Consider the following 23656-nt stretch of genomic DNA (forward strand, 5'->3'; position numbering starts at 1 on the left):
TGCACTAGTGACATAATAATACAGTACTTGCATTTTAAAGCACAGTTGGTTTGATTTTTTTAGCAGTGCTAGTACCCCCAGTTTCAATTTTCAGGTTCTGAGTACCCTTAGGGAAACCAAACCAAACTGAACCAAAGACCAGACCACAAGTTAGGCTTTTCAACTCTCTCCACTGCTGTGAGGAAAACTCAAAAATTTGCTGAGTTCCTGTTCTTCAGGTTATTCTTCAGTTGTTACAAAACAGTTCAGAAGCTCTATCAGGTGTCAAGTTAAAAAAGACAATGATAGCTATGTAGCAGCCAAATGAAGTAATATTTATGCCATATATATGCCAAGTAGCATATAAATGCCAGTCCTATATGAATCTGTGAAATTTGCACTAGTAAATGGGCTGCATTTATCACATAAATTTAAGAAAAAGAAAGAGGAGACTCCGCTGCTCTACAGCCATCTGATTTATACGTGGCACAAATAAAAAAGCTGGTTTAATAAAGCATTTTTGAAGTTTTTCAAATAGGCTTCTCCACCCTCTCAGTGTCCTCCTGTTTTTAACATATGGGATATGCAGATGACCATGGATGGCAGGAGTCATGAAGCCACCTGTAACCACTTTCTGCATTTTTAAAGACTGATTTGATTAGTTTGGAACAAACGCCTGTCTTTCTTCCAGGATTATGGTCCTTATTTTAGCTTATCCACTATGCTCTGCAGTCTTCCCCATCCAGCCTGTTCAGATCCCCAGACCGCTCTGTTCTTCCACTCCATCAGCTAACTGGCATTTCATCCTTGCTCAAGTCTTTAATTTCCTTCACCCACAGCAGGAAGCCATGGATACAAATCTTGGACAGAGTAATCCTTCTTTCACTTACTGCTCACAGCCTCCTAAAACCTCCACAGATCTCATCTGTTTGAGGTGCCATGTCGCTTGCACATCCTTCCTTAAGCAAGAGATAATCTCTCCTTTTCCAGGTCCCTTAAAAAGTGACCTAATACAGATGTTTGGCACAAATGCCATTCTTGTGTAAATAGTATGTATTAAGAGCTTACCTCTTTCAAAACTCCTTGCTCTTTACTTCTGCTTGAGTCATAACATAGTATTACACAATTTTTTCATATATATTTGGATGTGAGCCTGATTTTATATAACAACAGGAGCATCCCATCCTCTGTCACACACACTCCTGAATATATCACTCAGTTGTCTGTCAAGGCAAATGCACTATGAAATACACATTTTTCAGATCCGACCAGGTACATTAATAGGAAATTTTTAGTTGTATTATTATGCCAAATCAGCACTTCAGTAATATCACTGAGCCATACAAGAAATAAATATTTTGAAAGCATATTATTATGCAGTGAATTACTGAGTTCTGTGGGAATCAGCTTATCAAGTGCCCCTGTGGGCTCTTACTGCCTTTTAAGCATTATGTTAGCACTTTCACCTTCAGTGCCTTTTCATCCTTCTCCAGAAAAATCAGGAAATCAGTTTCTGTCTAAATATTGCATTTGTTAATGCCCAATTGCTATCTCAGAGTACTAAAAATTCTTCCTAGCATAGTATCATTGTTTACTAGCCTTAAACATAACCACAGAGAGAAAGATGTATGCCTACTCTAATGGTTCTTACTTTCTACAGACCCGAGGAATCTTATTTTTTTACTCTGGCAGGAGTTTTTCCACAATCGATTATTGTAGACAGCTAGATGACCAAACTCATCATTGCTCAATAAAAGGTAGTTCTTACAAGTGAGACCAGAACAATTACCTTATTGCTGTCACATTCACTGCAAATCTACTGCTTAAGTCATTTTAAAGAAAAATCTGTCATATTGCATCCCCAAAGAGTGGCATTTCTGAAATTAATAGCATTTTTTCATTCAAGTGTTGCATGAATGGGTTATTTGATTATACAATGCAACTTAAGAATGTTTGCTATAGTATCACAAACCAATTCAGTTTTAGAAATTAGCTGCTGCCAATGATGGGCAAACTTGTCCAGGGGGTACAACTCATACAATACCATTCACTGACATTTTGTTAAGTTTAGATCTAGGTGATAACACATCAGAAATGCGCACAAAAGTAATTCATGAATAACTGGGTTTTTTTTCTTCAGGCTGTCATACCTTGGAAAAAATATTTTAAAAGAGCCTTCTAGGATATTACTTGTAGTTACATATAAGTGAAAAATGCATCCGGAATCCTTAATATTAACCTATGAGAACATCAGAAGATACTTCACATGATCTACAAAATAATTTTGTACCCTTGCATATTACCTCTTCAGTTTATAAAAACCAAAGAGCAGAGGAGACAGGTGCCCATATGGAGTCAGCCCATGACAATTTTAAGTGGATGGTATTAGATGGGTTTATCCACAGTAACCATGGATTTTGGTTAGACAGCATAGGAACACCACTGTAGGCATTCTGAGTTTCAATTAGGACCAGACTGCTTTCTTAACTTCTGAAAAATGTGTGCAAGTTAATGCAAATGTGAGAAAACATAGGATATATTTAGGCAGTTTGGAGATCTATGTCTTTTTTCCTGGAAAGAAAGCTGGCACCATGTTTTCCTATGCATATATATCCATTCTGGACTTCCTGGAAGACAGATGTAGTAGCTGCGCAATACAACTCTTTGTAAAAAAGTCCACTCTTGCTTTGCAAAATTATCATACTACTGAGTCAGTCTTGAACTAAACCTGCCAATTACACACTGTGCAGATATGCTCAGCAGAGATCATGACCAAAATACTAGACCTTTCTCAGACTTGATTCTAGATAAATGTAATCTCCAGTATAGTAAACCCAATATTATTAATCCTTTTTTGTGCTGCTACTTTTATGAGATTTTTTTTTATATGCATCTGTTAACCTACTGAGTTTCTTAACAAGGACATTTGCAGTTCCCACTGCTGATAATGGCACATTATCCTATATGATGAATCAGTGAAAAAAAATACTGATAAGATTTCTGTAAACTGTAAAATTTTGTAATCTTTGTGTAAGGGGCACTTTAACTGCTTTTATCTATCACAGTTCCAGTAAGAGTATCTTTTTTACAGAATTGATTACACTGTGGGGTTGTGGTTTTTTTAACATCTCCTTAGGGGTAACGCTCTAATGCACATATGCGTTCCACAGGTTTTCAGTAACAGACACTGTAACTGCAGCTACAATGAAAACTGTATGAAAAGTCGTTCCATCTTAGTTGTACAAATTATGATTACAGTAACAGAAGACTTCCAGCAAGCAACAACACTGAGGAAAAAAAAAAAAAAAAATCTGTTCAGGTGTTGTGTAACCAAGAAAGAAAAATTTTTAAAAGACTTTATGTAGCATGCATTGTTATATGCAGTGTGTTTGGTGTATAATGAAATCAGCCATGGACCTGCTAGCAGATAATCTAATTGCAGGCAATTGTTCTTTTACAGAAAAATGTATGAAAAGACCTTGCAGAGAGGGCTTTTTTTTAAAGTGCTCTGTAGAGAGACAAGGTACTTTCCTCACAGGTCTGTGACCAAACAGCAATGCTTTGGAATCATGTATTTCTTGCTCGTTTTTCCAGTAATTACTGAGGAAACCAGAGAATATTTTCTTTAGGCAGCAAACAAAGAGAAACTGCAATACAACTATTGTGCTTTGGTCCAGTGTTTGTAGAGTCATCGCATTTTGTCAATTAAGTTATAACGATGACTTATTAAGCAGAAACATCTACATGACACTAGGGACAATGTCATTTAACAAAATGGAATAGAATCTTGTTCACTACAGAATCCTCCTTCATTTTTAACCTTGAGGTAATAACATGACTGAACATCCATGTAATTTTTATATATATTAGTTGCTAAAAAAGGAAAAAAAGGGTAATTGAACAACTTTCATAGAAGACGACCATTTTAAGTATTCAGGTAATCAACTTGATATTTTGTTCAAGTCTAATTTTCCCTTATTTGGGAAGCTAAGAGCAAATTTTTTTTTTTCTACAGCAGTTTCCTAGTTACTGTTTTTTGGAGCAACATGCAGTTAAACTGCTTGAAGGGTTCTAATGAGATTGTTTTAAAGAATATTGGAAATCCTTATGAACAAAAAACTGCAAGAAGGAAATTTGTTTATAAAACCCGAACAAATTAACTAGATATACATAAATATGTAACAAAAAGGCCGATCCAGTTTCCAGGCTTTAAAGATAATTTTTCAGAGATTAATAAGTACTGCAAAGAATATTTATGTGTAGCAAATTAATTACATCACAGTCAGTTGGTTTGACGTTACATACACACCTAACAAACTGTGGGTTTATTAAAATGGCAGTAACTGAGACTAAACATAAGGGAATTGTGTCTGGATTAACTGTGATGGATTATTCCCCATCAAAACTCAGATGCTATTTTCAACCATTGTGACGTAACTCCGTATTATTTCCCCTAATTACTTATCAATCATTCTAGAGACTACGAGCTGCATATTTTATCTATTTCTTTCACAACTGTTGTTTCAGAAAGCCTGCTATTTCCACACTTTCAGTCGCATCATTGGGAAGTATTTGCATGGCACAAATGGAGTATGGCTAGTGGAAGAAGAGCTCTTAAGGAAGTCCTATGAGGAATGATACTGATTGAATATAAATTGGTATTCCTCCCTCTGAATCACTGTGGAAGCATCACACCAGTATGATGAACCTACATTTTGGACAGAAGTAGAAGTTAACCCTTTGGGCATTTGATCCCAATGCAATTTCCCTACAGTACAGGGGCTGCTGGCTATGCCATTGCCTCTTTTAATGCGAGCATCATGCTTACAGTGCTCCAGACTTAATCCCTGTGCTGCTGAACTGAACTGGAAGACTGATTGAATGTAACATACTGGATCAGGCCACAAATGAAGAAAAATGTAAACTTAAACAAATTTAATAACCAACTGAGGCAGAAAGATTACATTCTACTAGACAGCTCATCCCAGGGTTCTCGTACTTTGCTAAAGGCAATGGAAGTCACTGGTTATTAATTGAAATACACAGAAGGACACAACCAATCGATAAATATGTATAATTTGTATTGCTCTTGATAACGTGAAATACTACTGGCCTTTCTGAAGGGGCTCTTCGTGTCAAGATAAATATAAGAAACCAAAATTTGAAAACCTTCTGTTATTATCTCCTTTTTTGGACTGCACTTATAACTGATTTACAACTAAAACCCCCTCTACTTCTCCTTTTAAAAATATATTGTATCCTTCATAAGAGACTTCTACATATTCAATCTTTTCTCTGCATTTACTTGGAAGTTTTCACCAAAATATCTTTGAACACTAAACAAACATAATGGATTACACCTTGAACATCTCTATGAGGTGATTAAGCTGTGCTATTACATTTTACAAATATGAAGCTGAGGCATGGGGAGACCAAGTGAATTTACTAATGGAACATATATAAACTATGAAAGGCAGTGTAGACCTTATTCAAAGATTTCTTAACCACAGAGTCACATTTCCTCACTGAACAGAGACCAGGGAAGGAAGGCAGACTGTCTCATTCTGAATTGTGAGAAAAAATGGATTTACAGTTCTTTTTTTTTCTTCTCATCTGCAGTGGAAGCGTACTAATCAATCCTTGACTTAATGCAGTGCACTTTAAAAGCTGCTATGACATTGCCCTTTATATTCAAGGAGGAGCTGTCAAAGTGAGCAGTTGCTTCACATTTCACAGCAGGTACAAGCAAGTTCAGAGCCACCTGCTTAGCATCTGAAAAGGCAGAGCTGCACATTGCTTTGAGGGAGAGGTAAAGTGCTTAAGTAAACTTCAAGGGCATCAAATACCAATGTTACATACTATCTAAGAGATGCAACATGCAATATCATGAGAGGTGTGTGAATCTGCTGCAAACAAGCCTATTTCCTACCACAAAACATCGCATTTGCCATTTTTTACCTGCTGTGTTATTATATTGCGTAAACATTTCAAATTACTTTAGGCAAATTCACTTTGGTATCTTTTTAACATGAGTTGCTTTTTTACTCCTTATTGAAAATTTAGCCTATTAGTCACAGCAATTAATTACAATTTCACAGTCAAATGCTTCCAGAAAAGTGGAACATGCACTCACGATGCAAGATAAAGCAGCTTGATTAAGTGTACACTTCCTCTGTCCTGCCTGCAACTAAGACAAAGAAAAATGCCAGTACAGCAAATAATTTAGTAAGATCAACCTCAGTATAACTTTTACCCTTCAGTATCACATCAGAGTGAAATTTATGTACCATGAAAGGTAAACAGATCAGTAATATTCAAAGAACAAACACTCAGAGTCAAATTCTGTATCTGGATATACACGGCTACAGAAGGAAGTAAGTAATTGCTTCCAAAGACAAATAATCTGAATTGTGCTTTGTTACTGTTAGTGGAATTCTTGCTTTGTGCATGAATTAACCATGGAAAGCCTAAGGACATGCAAGCTATGAATGGAGCAGAAGTTGCCCATCCTATGTGACATGAGATTTATGACGATAATTAAAGGCCTAGTTCTGAAGAATATAATTTCAAATACTTTGTACTGAAGTTTCAACTTTTATTCAAAGTAATCACACAATCAGAAAGTAATAAAAGACGAAATGCAATGCTGGTATAGGAGTCTAATTTACATTGATTAGGCTTCCATAAACCTCTAATATGTATAAAAATTGCAAAATTAAGAGAGAATATGCATGATTCTTGGGAAATTTTATCACATAATTAAATGCTATATTCTAATGATTGAATCTGGGAGGGAAAAGAAAATAAAGTAATAAAGTAAGCCTTAACTGTATTGGGTTACTGCCGAATACTGCTGAAAACCGCTGAATACTCAACTTTGCATCTTCTATGTAATTTTTATGACAGGTTACTTTCATTTACTTATTGTTTCATTTTTCAAAAATGTATCTTTCCATAAAGGAAACATTTAGTCTTGATTCTCTGCTCTTTGCCTTGTCATAAGAGTGCAAAGTGAGCATAAAACATTACCAAATAGGCATGGTAGCATTTTATAAGCAATTAGTAGAATGAAGTACAAAACAAGAAGAATCAGGCAGCAAGATAAATGTGAGGTTGCACTTTAATAATTAACTGTGCTGTACCTGGCTCTGCCTGTAAAGCAGAAGCAAAGGCAAACCCAGAGGTGTTCTCTAATTGTTAACCAGCAAATTGCATGTGAGGCTTATTAAAAGATAATGTGAAAACAAGCACCTTTAATGGATTTATCCTATTCCCCTGGGGATGCTGGAACCAGTATCCAATATTTAGTTTAGAACTAATGTATTCGCCCATAAGAGGAAATGTACCTCTGTATCTACAGAGAAACAAGAGACTAGTGAAACTCTGTATGTGGGAAAAGTCCTGAAAGTAAAAGGCTGAGTCTTCAACTTAATAAAACAGAGGCCGGGAGAGGAACAGAACAGTTGTTTGCTGAATGAGGAAAGATTTTATGAAGCGTCTTAGTGTGAAGTTTAAGAATAGGCAGGATTAAAAATAGCATGCAGGTTGCTTGTTATTTTTAATTTTCTCTTACTCAAATGTTTTACTCTACTTGATAAAGAAAAATAGTTTAAGAAAGCTGTCATTGGTTACTGTTTCTAGAAGGACAGAAGTCTAAAAAATAATTGGATTCACAGGGTGTTTAGCTCACAGAATTCATGAAGAGGTGCAGCAGCTGGGTTCCACTCCTACTCTGCGGATATTATGCAACTCCACTCTGACAGAGATGAGGGGAAGAAACCCCTCAAGAAATAGGACAGGGAAACTCAAGTCCTAGCTGCCGGCCTACTACATGACTGCATTTGGGGAATGTCCTGTAGGAAGAAAAGGATGAACCTTTTCTCCAACCAGCAGATGTGTACTGAACAATGCAGGTCCTGTAAGTGACTTACTGTGGGGACAAAGTCACTTTTTTTTTTTTCCTTCCCTCCCCTCCCCCCCCCCAAATGATTCTGGACAAAAGACATAACTAGTTTTTGTAAAAGTGCGAGCTGCAGTGAAGTTGTAACATCTTACTGGTGAAGAACAGTAATCAAGGACAAGAAGAAAGAAGACGTAAGTTATTCTTCTGGGCTGAGATACCTAATAAACTACAGGAGGAAGCCCTGGCTGCCCCTGGTATAAGAGCTCTCTCCCTGCTCCTGTAAGTGATATACAGCCCCTTCAGCTCAACAGAACATTTCTCTCTTATTTGCCTACTGAACTCACTGGTTTCTGGAAAGGACTGGGCTGTGTGAGCTATAAATAACCCATAACTATAATCAATTTAGGGTTCATTTAGTGCACCATTTACAGTCTAATAAGCTATCTAGCATGGTAGGACTAGCATACGTTGACTAGTAAAATTGTCTTGCTCACAATCAGGCAACGTTCAGGAGAAGTTTATACACAAATGTTTTACAGTCAGTGACTGCCAGGGCTAATAACAATGTTTCAGGACAAGATTAATATTCAGTGGTTAAAAAGATTACATAAGGCCAGAGTTTTCATTATTAAATATATGGGACAATATACACTGCTATTATTGAGTGACAACTTTAAGACTAAATAATGAAGTCAGGCATTCACTGATGCACTGCAATTTTCTAGTAACATCTGCTCCTATGAATACACCTACAGTCAGACATAAAGAAGCTTTAACTTATTAAGATTACCATAGACCTGTACTGCAGTGTAAACACTCAGTAGCATTTATTATTGTTTTTCTGGTTCAATATATAAAATTAAAGGAAGTGTGTTAGGGAATGACCAAATGTTACAGCTGGCATGCCCCCAAGTACAAGTTTGTGCCATGCTAGAGATCTCTGAGGTAGTCCCAAGTAAGATGACACATTGATACAACAAAATACGATGCCATGAAGAAATACTAACTTAACTCCTGGGAGCAGTTCAGTCCACTTTATCTGTCTTAATTAGTGGGTCTAATTAACTTCAACAAAATAGTGCCATTTGGTACGGCTACAGTGCTTTTTAGGCAAGCCTAAGGATCTCTGTGTTGCATGTAGATAGGTACTCAGCTGGATTTTCATACTCACAAAGCTCAGCTCTCTGGCATGTACGGGATGTAGCTGCTATTAATATCACTGCCTGTTACTCCGACCAAAGAACGCTTGTAACGCCCCCCTTCCTCCAATTATGTTACATTCAATCTGATCGATTATCTGCCAAGGGATAATTTTTTATTAACTCCAACCGTAACCACCTTGTCTCTGCCTTCACAGTCTCTCTGAATCCCCTCTGACACTACATATTATTCCTCAGGTCTCTGGAAAAATTAGGTTGGAATTTTGTTGAAATTCAAATATTTGGTGAAATGTGTGAATGAATGCAGAATGAGATCCAATAAAACAAAAGCTTGCATTTTAATACTGAAGAAACCCTGCATTCTGGTGGATGCTGCCCTGTTCTCCTTTCCATAACCTCAGCCGCACCTCCCCAGATCTGCTCCGTAGTCTCCCTTTAAGTCAAGAGTCTATTCTGTCTTAAGGGAAACTTCATAAAGCTGGAGTGAAAATAGACTTGAAATCTGTGACCAAATGGTGTGACCTTTCTCTGGGCAGCATTAGCCTTGCTTTTTTTCTCTTTTTTTCCTTTTCTGTGCTGTCCCTGTGCACAGCATCAACTCACAGAGCTGCTGCTTCTCTTTCAAACCACTTTTATCAGTTTCTGTCATGAAAGAGGAATCTGTCAGAGAAACAGGAAGACGATAACTGCTTATGTATTGGGGACAGCAGCAAACTTAAAAAGCAAACCTACATTAAAATGGTGTAATGACTTTCTTATTCTTCTCCTGTTTTTACAAAGCCTGACACTTCAGAGTCTTCACTCTGCAGGATTGAGGCTGTTTATTACTGTATTTACCCAGCAGCTCATTCATTTCTGGCCTGATCCTCGTTTTGACTTCTGGCCACTACCAGAATTACATTATCATAATAACAGCCATTAGAATGTTCTCTAACAGACTGGATAGCTTTGGACATTTGATGTGACCTATTCAAAAGTTAGAGATACAAAAGATCCAAAAAAGATATTTCTGAGAATGCAGAATAAAAAAAGATAAATTTGTAATTGCATGTCTAATTTCAGCTCATTACTCTGTCATCATCTTTTAATCTTCACATCTTCATACTTGGAAAGGAAAAGATTTCTTACCATATGAAGTCAGTAACAAATCACTTGCACTGCTGGTGAAATTCTCTCTCTCTTCTCATTTGTTTGTACCAAAAATACAGAATAATTTGAGGACCAGACAGTACCAATACATTAACATCCTATAAACTCAGATATGCTTGTGTAAACTAATTGCCAAACAACAATGTATAATCTATCACACAAATCACTGTTGCTTCATGAATCACCTGCAAGGAAGGAAAAAAAAAAAAAAAAAAGAGGGCCAAATCTAACAAAGTCAGCTCTCAAAGAGAAACATATGGTACTTTCTCCATGCAAAATCTATACATGACGATAATCCCAAGCTCCTTAGATCAGAAAAAAATCAGAACCGGTGTGAACTTAATTTGTTAATGTTTGCATAAGACTTTTAACATTAAGCAAAGGCTGAACTTAAGGTGGAAGAAAATCTAGAATGACACGTTGAACTCAATACCAGATTTCAGTACAGCAAGCCGTTTCCCCCGGCAGCAGACATCTGCCCTGTCTCATGCATATTCGCTGCCTTGGTGCTCATAGAGACACGAAGCTGCTGTGTTCTTCTCCAGCCGAAGGCCACTGCTAGGAAAGCTGCGGTTCCCTCTGCCTTCCCCATGTCACAGCAGCAGCCTCCCAGCAAGGCTGTCCTGGGTGAGGATCAAGGGAGAAGGCCAGGCAGAGCGGTGCAGTGACGGCTGGTGGCTGGCTCACAGCGAGAGGACACAGCCGGAGCAGCCACTCTGAACCGCGCTCAGGAAAAAGGGGGAAAAGGAATGCAAACGAGATGTTCCAGTGTTAGTATTCTCTTAGAGAATGAAGTTATGACATAAGCATTTCCTGAATTTAAGATGATGGGAGTGGCTGGATATATTTGGGAATATATAAGGCAGGAAAAACTAGAATCATCTTGGATGAGCCAATTTAATCTTTATCATATCAGCAATCCTTTTGCAAACAATGTTGTACATTTCATTGCTTCTTGACTGGATGCAGAAAGGAATCAACTCTATAACAAAAAAGATGCTGCTTCAGGAGATTAATACTAAATGGAATCAGGCAAAGATTGCATCCCAGCCCTGGACACTACCTATGAACAGATGGTAGCCTACGTTAGTAACTTGGAAGGCGAGACTGGCATAGCAAATGCAATGCATTTTAATGAACTCCATTAAAACCATGAGGATCGAGCGTAACCACGTTTAAGGGCTCGCTCCCAATCTTGTAGAATTCAAAGCAAAAAATGTTATTGCCATTAACAACTGGAGAATCAAACTCAGTTTATAAAATATCCATGGAAAGCGTTAATGATTAAAACCCAGCAAAGCTGGAGAGAAGCAGCATGCTAATCTGTATTTTGTGACCAGATTTATTGAGGTTCCTGTTTAGGAATGAAACCACAGAAGGTGAAATTATGTATATTTATAATAATTTATAATTAATTTAAATGCCTCTTAATTACTATTTATACACAGGAACTGTTTCACTACTGATTCTTGGAGTGACTTAGAATTTCTAATGACAAAAATTGCATTTGCTTTCCTCAGAAAGACAGTATCCACAGCAACACTGAGATGAGACAGTATGTAGGGACTGGTTTGGAATAGAGATGGAAAGTCAGGTGTCTCCTAATGAGTCCTCTACTATCTCCCTCTGCAGAATTAGGATATTAACATTAATATCTGTTTTATTTGATCCAGCCCAGCCTTCCACACTTAATGTATTGTATCACTAACTCCTCCTCAAAAGCTTCCTGTTCTATTCTTGACAACCAAGAAACAAACCATGGATTGAGCTGAAGCTGCCTTTTGAGTGATCAGTATGCTCTACTTAGCACACAGAGTGAAAAATCTTGTGAATTATGTTGTTGCAGTACAGAATATTTATAGTTCGATGGCTAAACTGCTGGGGTGCTCAGGGATGTCTGTGTGCAGAGCATAACTATATATTCAAAGTTATGAAAGCATGACAATATAATGACTATTAGAAATTCTTATTAATCTGTGCTAGCTATCTATGAGTGCAATCACAACATCAAGCTGCTGAGCAGCCATTTCTGATACTTGTTCCTGATTTACAGCCTCTGCTGATACAAGCTTGTTCTCACAGATGTAACCAGGAACATGTTCTAAACCAAAATAGTGGTTCTCATTTGGTCTTCACGCTTTTGACTTCTTTGATCACTCTCAAAGTCATGACTTCAATAATGATCTAAACGTTCACGTGAATATACGTATTATTACCAATATTTCTATCACTAATTAAGACCATTTCCTCAATTCCTCTCTTATGTATTTTTAAAAAGTTTCATGCAGGCATTTTAACTTGGTTTTCTGCAATAACCATATTTTAATGAGTGGCTTCCAAATCTTTAGGCGGAGATTACCTGCTATATAGAAAAAAAAAAGAAGCATATTTTACCTACAGTTAACCACAGCACTATCTTAAAGAACAAAAGGAAACTGCATTTGATTCTGTTGGAGCTAGAATGAATACAACCTGCCTTTTGAACAAAAACAACAAAGGTTTACTTATCTGTGTGTGTTTCCTCCATAAATTCATTCCATGAATGTTTCTTACAGGCAAGTTAGCTATTTTCGCCAGCCAGAAAAGTATGGAATGCCTACAATGCCCCCTGGCAAGCATATTTGTGGTTCTTCTGACATTGATGATTTTGTCAGATTTAGGTAACAAGAAGTAGCATTTCAAGTTACAGTACTTTTGTCTCTTTCTTCCACAGATAACTTCATATAGTCACAGTGCAATGATTTTCCTCCCGTACAATGCTTCTTTTTTACTATCCTATGAAACATCTGAAATAAGTATGCCCGAAAGCTCTTACCACCCACAGAAATCTGACGCCAGGTGTGATTTGCAGTGGAAATCAGTCTTGGTGAACTCTCTAGTGTAATTGATAGTTTGTTCTAATTACCTTCCAGCGCATATTTCATGTCCTGGGCAAACAGAGTCCACATGATTTCAGCACTGACTTTCCCCATGTTCAGCTCTTGAGGGAACCTGCAATCAGTCACATTAAATCAGTTCACTTGCTGCTGAAAATTATGCTTACAGCTGCACAAATATTTCCAAAAAATAATTCCTCTAGTATGCATTTACCATATTTTGTGCTTTGTACAATTATGTGAACCATCCAGTCTTCAAATAAATACTTTCCTTAGTCTGATGTCAGGGGCCTAAGTAAGCAATTAGTTGAGTGTTGCACACATCCCCTCACATGACCCTTTACATCAAGAAATGTCCATCTATCTTGCTGATAACTCAACTTCAGATAAATCAGATGGCTTATGAAAAACCAGGAACAGTTGGTTCAGGTGTTTAGCAGCTACAGGTTTTCCTTAATTCCCTTGTTACACTGGAAAACAGTGAAGCTTTCTGTGGAGCTGTATTGGTTTATACTAGTTGAATCCAATTCACTGTTTGAAGACGTGTACCTTGAAGTATGGATAAAACAGTAAAGAATACAAAAGGTGGAAAAATGCTTAATTTTGATTCAAAATTTTAGGTGTACCCTTATGCTTTGTGTCATCTTTGAAAAACAGTTCTTTTTAGGTATCTTTTAAGTATTTTCCCACAGATTTTTCATAGATTCCAGCTGCTTCTTATTCTATGTAAAAGAAAAGCTTTAATCTTTCACTTACCATCTTCCCTCTTAGCTACTAGCAAAAGCCAACATTTTAGTGACAAGCACCGTATGATTCACATCATATTTAAAAGGAGAGCTATTTACTTGTCCTTTTTTAAAAAAATAAATATATAAAAACCAGTCCTTACTGCAGATGTGGGACTGACATTAATATGAGCCGTTCTCAGGGCACAGAAGCAGACCAAAGCAGGTCACACAGTAAAGAGCAGGAAGTACTGCACCTCCGAGCGGTAAAACGACCGTTTGTACTACAGCGCTGCAGTGAGAGCCATACGAATACACCAGCAGCTCAACGTGAATACATAAACCCATCAAAGTCCTAAAAGACCATATTCACGAGGAAACACACAGAGCTGTGCAGCTTTTGTCTTGAGTTTATCACACCACTTTACCTGAGTAGAGAATTTGATCCAAAGTATTTTGACCTTTTAATGAAGTACTAATCAAACTCAGAAAACATTCTGTAATAATTTTTGTGAAAGTGTAGGAGGTTTTAAAGTTTTTTTTTGCCAAAGAAAGAATGAAATGCTGTGCAATTTAAGGTTGCTAACAATATAATCTATATTCTTTCCAGGGACATACTTGACCCTGATCATATCTGCAAAGTAACAGTACTTAAACAGCTCATTAGACTGTCACTTTGATACGAAGCAATTGCTAGCTCAGATCACTTATATACCTCTTTTATGCTAATTGATGCTCAATTACAGAACTTTGTTTTAATTCTGTCAACACAAAATTGTTGTTCGAAAGCTCAAAGGTATTTCAACTGTCTTAATTTCTTTACCTCCAGTCCAGTCTGAGTGCTGTCTTAGCACCCACTTGAACTTTGACAATACTGCTCTGAGGAAACGTTTAAAAATTGATTTAATATTGACATGTCTTTTGTCCATAATACAAACCTGGCCATAATGTAAGGCTGAGTCTGATAAAAATGTATTTGTTTGATTAGTGGTATATATGTGTATTCTTTTAACTTGTGAAAATACACACACAAACTGCAATTATGTTTTCACTATGTTGCTTAAATTACTGTAGTTCAACACAGTATCTTCAATTCATCCCATCTGACTTCAGTTAGGTACCTTAAGTTCATGCCCAGAGATACTAATTTCTGTGTCCCTGAGAAATATAAACTTAAGGCATAATCATCAACGGGACATACCGATGAAATCCTTCCATCCAATGCCTAGAGTATGGATATTTGCAATTTTGTAGTTGCATGGATGCATTTTTTTATACAGCCCTGCAGGACTGACTGCCATTCCCACACAGCCTGTTTCATTTTATCTGACACCATGACCTCTTGGCAGGAGATTACTGTGACAAAAATGATCATACAACAGAAAGCTCTCTGCGTTTTAGTATAAAACTTTTACTTTTCACATGTAATTAATTTGCTTCATGACGGCTATGACACCTGTAGGTGTATCCATCACGGACTCCAATAACTGATTTTTAATTTGTCCAGAGTAGGTTAGTAATGCAATGTGGACAGTTAACCTAATCAACATTTTCAGCCAGAGAAATTGATTTAACATGCTAATGAACCAGTACCCAATATGCCCGTAGATCTCATTGTGTTCCAGTGTTAGCCATAAAATAAACCTCCAGCATTAGCATGCTGGGGAATGACATCACATAGTTTGCCAGAGTTCAGCTAGACTATTTCATGAAAGTTTCCGACAGTTTAATGGTTTGACTTCCAGATAACTTAATCCTGATTCACAAAGTAAAAACTACTTGTTTATCACATTATAACTACAGAACTCTGGCTTCAGCACCGTCCCAACTCCTTCTCTACACGATGACACCATTGCTTTTCCACTGTTCTAATTTATGAGCAATACTCGTATCCAAGCTGGTGGAATCCCATAAGCGATGTAAGCTCCTGCTTTTCCACACTGCCTTCACAAGTCTGAATGTTTGCTACTGCAGCTTCACCCAGCTCCGACAGGTATACACAACAGAAACTGTGACAAACATTGTTTTCACACATTAGAAACAACCATTTCATATATGATTCATGGCTTTCTTTTACCCTAGCATTCACTTGAATTGTGCTGACACAAGAAAATCCGCTTTAGTCTCTTACTCTGCTCTGCATTCTCTATCCTGTTCACTGACATACTGCCATTTGAGAAGTACATCTTCTACCACAAAACTAATTAGCGACAAGCTGCTTATTTACTACTTATAAACATTTTTCAGCAATAAATAGCTGTTATCTACCATTGTTAAAATTCCTTTTGTAAACATACTAACTATAACAGTTGAAACCTGAATTGCATGGAGACCTTAAAGCTGTACGGTGAAGACAACTTGATTTTACATTTTTCAAGTATTATTAGTTTACAGAGGATCAAACAGAGATTATCAAGAGTGTAACTAACATACCATTTCTGCATATATACTTGTTCTTAAATGGAATGTAAGATCTAAATAATTTGAAATTATTTGTTCAATTTCTGACATCAAAATCCTGGAATTAGATTTTCCCCCTTGGTACATATTTACATTTATCTAAGAAATACTTATGTGTAATTTCAGTCAGCTATTCTTTTAATGACTATTGTACAAAGTGTACAGGATTAACGGAATACACCATGCATTCAAAAGATTTTCTCCCGACTGTCCATAAAAAGGCTAAGACCTGTGTCAGCAAGTATCACAGAACTGTGATGGAGTAAAATTTTGTCCTTAAGTACAAAGGCTGTAATATTGTGGCTACTATTTCAACCATTAGCTGGCCAGGATAGCTACGATTAACATGATACACTCTTTCTCTAAGCATCCAGTACTGACCACACGGACAGCAGACTTGATGTTGTTTTGAGCTAATGCAGATATTTTTATAGAATTTTTTAACAATTTAAGCTGGAATGGACACCTGAAAGTCATTTAACTAAACCCAGAAAGAATCTCAAAGTCGTGTCAGGATGCTCAGGGCCTGTGCAGATGAATCCTGACTGCCTCATGAAAATGAGGCCACCTTTCCGGACAGCCTATTGCTGTGTTTGACCCCTCTCACTGTGGATGAGGATTTGCTCTTGTATAGCTAATAGGAGTTTCCCTACCCAAAATTTGTGCTCGTGCCTTTTACTGTGCACTTCTGGAAGTGGTTTGGCTCTGTCTTTTCCTTATAACATCTCATTAGGAAGCTGAAGAATGCAACCAGCACTGCCCTTAGCTGTGTTCTCCTCAGGCTGTGTGAACTGCTCCCTCAGCTTCTGCTCACACATCACATCTTCCATCCCCCTAATCTTCTTGTTGTCCTCCACTGTAGTTCCCCAGTTTGACAATGTCTGTATTGTACTAGGGAATCAAAACTGGAAAGAACCATCCAAATGCAGCCTCACATGTTCTGACCAGAAGGAAGCAATCCCTTCCTTCAGCCGGTGGGCTCTGGTCTTCCTACCGCAGCCCGGTATATTACTATGCAAAATACAACTCACTGCACTAGCAGCTTTAATCATAAGGGTAGCAGGGTTTAGTCTCTTCTTAAGGTCCTTAAATTGCTAAAATGGTAGCTGAGCTTTACATAGTACCGTGTTTTGATTAACATTCCTCTGTTGCATGAAATTTGTTTTAGTAACAAATGTCATGGTTTATGAGAGTTCCATTATCGCAGTCTGAAAAGCAATTAAAAACACCCCTGGAATTAAAAAAGAATTTCTGAGATTTCCACAGATTTAAAAAAACCCCAATGAACAGATATTCAAATTACCTCTTAATTTCTTACTCAAATCAAACAATCACTTACATATTTTAAATATAAATGCAAGAGTTATCCATTGAAATAGGCATTTTAAAACATGTCAAATTATTCACAAGTCTCAATTATCCACTTCATCTCCATTTGACAGAGTTCTTATGCAAGTGTGGGCATCCTAATATAGATCTCAAGAAAATTAAGACCTGTAGAACTTCAAATAGGCAATTTTTTAATGTACGTCATAAAACATAGCACATCAGGAACAGAAGCTTTTCCAAGTGTGTCAGGAGTGGGGTTCTTCACTCGGATAGAACTCACAGTGTCTAGCAGTGAAGCTGGTTCAGCTTCACTAGTTGTAGCAGAGGTGGCAACTTCCAAGCAAGTAATGTTTTAGATATTTCTTCTACCACTTCCCAAACCTTGTGCTGATGGGCACAGGACAAAAGTCTGTTGACCTTCGGGCTGCTGCTGAGGCAAGATACTTGCTCTTGCGGCTACGTTACCGTTAGGCCTGAAGGTGCAAGCCAGCGGTAGTAAATATCACTCGATACCACGATCTGCGTCTTCCGCAGTGCCACACAGGTAGTGACTTTGCAGATCTCATTTAGAGCAGCATCATCACTGATTCCAGCACAGGTGTGCTGAGGGCAGGCTGATTTAGACTGTCCTTGAAATCTAACATCGAACATACATCTGCATCCCTGTGGTCAGTGTTAAGTGTCAATACAAATCCGTCCTATCAGCGCAAGCAAAGAAACCAACTGTAAAATGACAGGCTTGCAAGGAATGTTTCATGCAGGGCTGTTTCTGTGAACAATGTGGCAAATGTCCATATTAGTTCAATGAATATTATGCTCATTTTTGTTGATTTGATTGTTAAGAAGCGATCTGTCATACAGTGACAAACTGGTTAATGCCTGCGGGACTTTTTTTCCAGTCTTTTTTCTTCTAGGAAATAATCAAGAATGCTTCTAATGGCTCCCCATCTGCCAGGAGTTACTGGACAATATTGGCAATTATCACAGTGTGCTTCTAGTCTCTGGTACTTGCTGGGTGGTTTTTACCTTATCTAAGGGAAGCGCTAAAAATTGTGTCATGTTTACTTCACAATTTATACTAACATACGTGTTTTTCATCTCCCTAACATTTTACATGTATTTTAAACTATCTACCCCGCTGTCATACCTCCATTTGTGCATTCAATTAGAGAATACAAGGGCACATGCACAACTTGAGGCTGCAGAATACTGATGAAGACTTTATGTATATATGTACTATGTGCAAGTGAGAGCCTTTTTTTCCTGTGGGGAAATGTAACCGGTATGGCTAAGGTGTGCACCTCTTCTGCCACCATTTTCCTCAGAGATAGCTATATGCATGAGTGGTCACATTTACTTTAATTTGGTTACTAATATTTCTAAGGTTTCTCATGTAATAATAATATCTTGTTTACTATTTACATTACAGTAGCACTTCAAAGCTTCTGGTAGGTTTAAGAAAATGCTATTCAGGAACTTTAAAATACATAATAAGAGAGAATCACTTCAAAACTCACAGTTTAAAAAGACAGAGAATGGGGAAGAAGACAAAGTAGAAGAGACTTGCTCAAGATCCTATGACAAGTGAATGCCAGTCAACAAGAGAACTGAAGCTTCTGAATCTTCTGAGCCTTCTTCTGAACCAGGACAGAGTTCTAGTTTGCTTTAATACACACACACATATATAAAAATATATATACACATACTATTGCATGAATTTTCAGAGAAAATGTGAAATAAATACGAATAGAAAATTCCAGGTTATCAATTAATATTTTATATTTATCTCCAAGTACATAACTCCCCAAAAGCTTCGTCTTCCCTCATTCCCAGCTTGCACTTTGTCAGGATGCACTCAGCATTGTCAGACGTACCACACTGTCTGACTAAACCGAAAGACTGAAATATCAGCATTATGAAAAATGCTCATGTTAGGATTGTATACAATAAACAGTAATGTAAACTGCAGAGCAGAACATGACTGAGATTTTATTATGCCTGTTATTTTCCGGTACTAATCTGTTCAGATTGGTTTGGCTTCTAATTATATTATGTAAATTTAATATTTTCAACATCCTCTTCATTTTCAAATTATAACATCTGTACGTCTACAGGTAAAGAAGGAGGAAAAAAGCCTAGGCTTGACATTTGTTGCCACTGCTAAAACTCCTTGGAGGACCTTAAAAATAGTATTGTAAGAAGGATGACAGCTTCTTATAAATTTCATGTTATATGACATTCCTTCCTGCCGTCATGCTAAAATCAGTACTTGACAATTGTAAGTACAACTTTCAGTTTGAGCTATAGATAGTTCTGGCACATCTTGAGTTTGGTTCAAAATGTCAGAAGCAGCAGTAATGTTTTTTCAACTGTAATGTATCTTTCTGGCTAAGAATAATGACAGAAGAAGCTATATAATTCTATCTGTTTTCCCTAACAGTGACCTTCACATAGAATCCTCGGACACTGCTCGAGGAAGGCATATATCACAGCAGTCACAACTGACTTATCTGTGTTTGGGGCCACAACTGACGGCAAATTCTGACATATATAAAAATAGAGATACAATTGGAAGCAAAAATTAGTCAAAACATTAAAATAAAAAGAAGAAACAAGTCCTCAAGAAGAATCTTTTCAATTCACTACATTTGAAAAAAAAGCACCAAACCCAAAGTCAAATTCTTCACAGATCCAGGCAGTTAGATTAGTGCAGAAGTTCTCTGGTTCTCTGACAAAATATGCAGCAATTAGAGTCACACACAGGGCTGATTCTCCTTTTCTTACCGAGGCTTGATGTAAGAGAAACTTCATCTACAGATGAACGAGCTCAGTGAGAAACCATCTCTTACTAAAGGACTGAAACTATTATTATATTCCAGACCAGTTACAGACAGCTCCAGGATTTCTTAGCGTGATTTATTGTTGTGCCCCAGATGTTAATGGATGCTAAAGCTGGGGCTTGGATTCAAACAGTAATCCAGAAAAAGCCAAAGGGTATCCCAAGTGCTTCAACGTGCTTAAGAGAAAGAGATCAAGTCTCATATTCTAAGAAGAGCTGGACTGCATAAGAAACTAGTCAAATGGTTAGTCAGAACTAAGATGGATGGTCTGGGGTTTATTTTTCTAAATCAAAGACTGAGATACCATCTCTAAGTTGAGTGAGCTGCAGACAGAAAAAGCCTAAAGAATTTTTTAAATGGACAGTGACAGAAATGGAAGACCAGGGGCTTACTGGGTGCCGTACTTCAGTGCAATGGCTCATCTGGTCATTCTGAGCAAGGGGATGGCTAGTATTTCTGCTGTAAGAAAGGAACCAAGAATCTGACTCCTATCACATATTTCTTACTCTAATGAAAACAGCATTTCATATTTCTGGATTTCAGATAAAGGTCTCAGCAAAAAAAGGAGAGTTATTTCTCTTTTTCCTAAGCTCTGTCTTAACTGCACTCCAGAAATGCAATTACTGGAGTAGATCCCAAGTCATCTCTCAGATTAAAGTCTCTGAAAGAAACCCAAGAAAGAAATTTAGGTTTTCATTCTATTTTGCAAAGTCTTTTACCTTGCTCAGGGGAAGGAGATCTATTTGAAGGAATATACGAGACACACATTTATCAGAAAAGATGTACACATCCTAGAATTTCTTCATCAAGTTGGAGGAAGGATAGTTAACAGTATTCACAGAAGTACTGGTTTATACAAAGGCCTTTTCCTTTTGAGATCATTTGTTCTAGAAGAATGATGGTAGCCATGATCTGCTCTCAAAAGCAGAGGCGCTGTAACTCCAGAAGCTGTAAAGCAGCACAGAAAGGAAATAGCCTCCTTCCAGTCTCCTGTGTTATGAGTATCTACCTAACATTAAACTCATTATTCTGTAATTTGGTTAATCCCTCATCATCGCGGTAATGAAACACAACTGTATTTTTCTACACATGCTATCCTAAGCCTGCGATCTAAGGACTATACGTAAAAGAAAATGTGGGCTTCTTCCCTGTGTGTGAACCCCCACAAAAATTTGTGTTTTCTGTTCTTGCAGAGTCAATCTTCTCTCTGTTCCTTACGTCTAAGCATTTAGTAAAACGTGTTTCCATAATTTGTATACTTCAATTTAGTGTTCATGGGTTATGTGTATACTTAATTCTAAGCTGTCTCTGAACTTGCTTTCCAAACCTCAGGCTAGTTTCCATACGTGTAACAATCAGGGACTGATGGGTGCTATGCAGCTATCACCATTACGGGTATTATGCAGCTATCACAGCTTCTCACATATAGCAACACCGCACAATAACTAACAAGGCTTAATACACAACAGAAGCACACAAAATTTCCCACATGCTAAAGATAAATGGTAACAGCAGCAGCTGACTTAGTAAAGGGAATGGATAATCAATGGTCAAATTCTAAAGCATCTATGTAAGTAAGGAATTTTGCGTTATCTGTATTTTATCGTGTTACTTTTAGGTAAAAAGACTTCTCTTTTGCGAACTATTTCAGAATGTGGTCCCTAAGCAGCAAAATATAATAGAAAATTCGCATGCAAACGTTCACATATATTTCCTAATCTTTGTAAAAGCCACACATTTTCAAATTTCTCAGTGAAGGAAGAGGATAACCAGGAGAGTGCTCTGTTAGTCATTGTTTCCTCTTGCTACAATTATTTCTGTCTCATAGGCCATATTTTCCCAATTTCTGTGTTATTTTTAGGGAAATACTATAAAACCTCAGTATAACTGAAACATTGTTATTAAATCACCTTCCTCACTTGCATGACAGTCTCTAATCCTCAACTCATACGTCAATCATACAACACTATTTGGTGGAACTTCTTAATAAACAAAATATGCTAGGTTTTCATGGGAAATAAATTAACCATTAGGTTGCCTGTACATGATCATTTCTATCTATTTCTAAAAATACTAACCTGCTTATAAAAGATAGTAACTTATGAATGTCTTCCCTCTATTGATTTTAATTAAGTAAAAATTTTATGACAACTGTTTACATTGGCTAGCTGTAACAAAGTGTTATATATAAAACCACCAATCAATGGAATGAAATTGAACTCAGCTTGAAAGAAAACAAGAAGAATCAATGTATGAAGCAAAACATAAATAACACCCAAAAGCACTTAACCTAAGATATTACTGCATGTCTTTTCTAGTTCAGTCCTAAACTAAGAAATTCCAATCATGACAATTTAAAATGCTTTTTCTTATTTTGTGTTGCCAAATCTGCAGTCTGCTACATTTTTAAGAATATTGAAGTCCCTGAACCTCAGATGTACATTCTTAGAATAGCTCGTATTCCATACTTGGTGGGTTCAGTCTCACTCAGGTGCTGGCGAGAGCCTGGTCCTGGTGTGTGAATACACGCATTTTTGTGCTGTGCATACAGCAACAGGTTAGATGGCTCTCTCTGTGGAGTGCTGCACATGGTCACTGCTTCACTAGCTCTTAAGACAAAAGTTCTATCTGATTTTGGAAAATATGTATTCTATTTAAACCACGAGCAGAGTTCATTTATTCTCACTTTCTGTGCTCTATCCTCCATCTATCCACAGTTGTTTTTTTTTAACCAAAGCAATGTTCCATTTCCTGAAGAAAACATAATGGACAAGACAGATACTTCATCCAGTGTATCTAACTAATTTGTTCTTAAAGGGTATGATAGATTGCTACATTAGAAAATGACAGCAAGTCCTGCGAAAGAATAGAGTATTGCTTTGCTAAACAGGATACCATTTACAAATTTGATTAACTAAGTGATATTCACATGCTTCCAGAGAATGAATTGTAATTGATAGTGAGGAATATCACTGAATCAAGACACAAACCACATCAGATACACTTTCCATTATCAAATAAACATTCTAGAGTTAGCCTGACTTAGTCCAATTCATGATACAGTTGACCTGATCTTTTTTACTTCCATGCTTTTGAGTTTTTTTTTCCACAAACAAGTATTTCATAACTCACTGACTCATAGGTTACAGTTATGCTGTTTCTTCAATATAACTTACTGTCCTTGACTTCACTGATGTATTAAAATCCTAGTTTCTGAAGCATGCGGAAATCTGCT

General features: G+C 37.2%; 1 protein-coding gene across 7 annotated transcripts in view; it reads right to left on the reverse strand.

Annotated features, from left to right (window-relative positions):
• Nucleotides 1-23656, reverse strand: part of UNC13C (unc-13 homolog C) — a 257718-nt gene that overhangs the window by 53281 nt on the left and 180781 nt on the right. For all 7 annotated transcript variants that reach the window (XM_080396569.1, XM_080396568.1, XM_080396566.1 and 4 more), the window contains one exon: nt 13097-13182. In XM_080396569.1, coding sequence (XP_080252695.1) covers nt 13097-13182 — 86 coding nt within the window. The remainder of the gene's footprint in view (nt 1-13096; nt 13183-23656) is intronic.

This window comes from Falco punctatus (genome assembly GCF_963210335.1).
Source record: "Falco punctatus genome assembly, chromosome: 7".
NCBI classification, from domain to species: Eukaryota; Metazoa; Chordata; class Aves; order Falconiformes; family Falconidae; genus Falco; species Falco punctatus.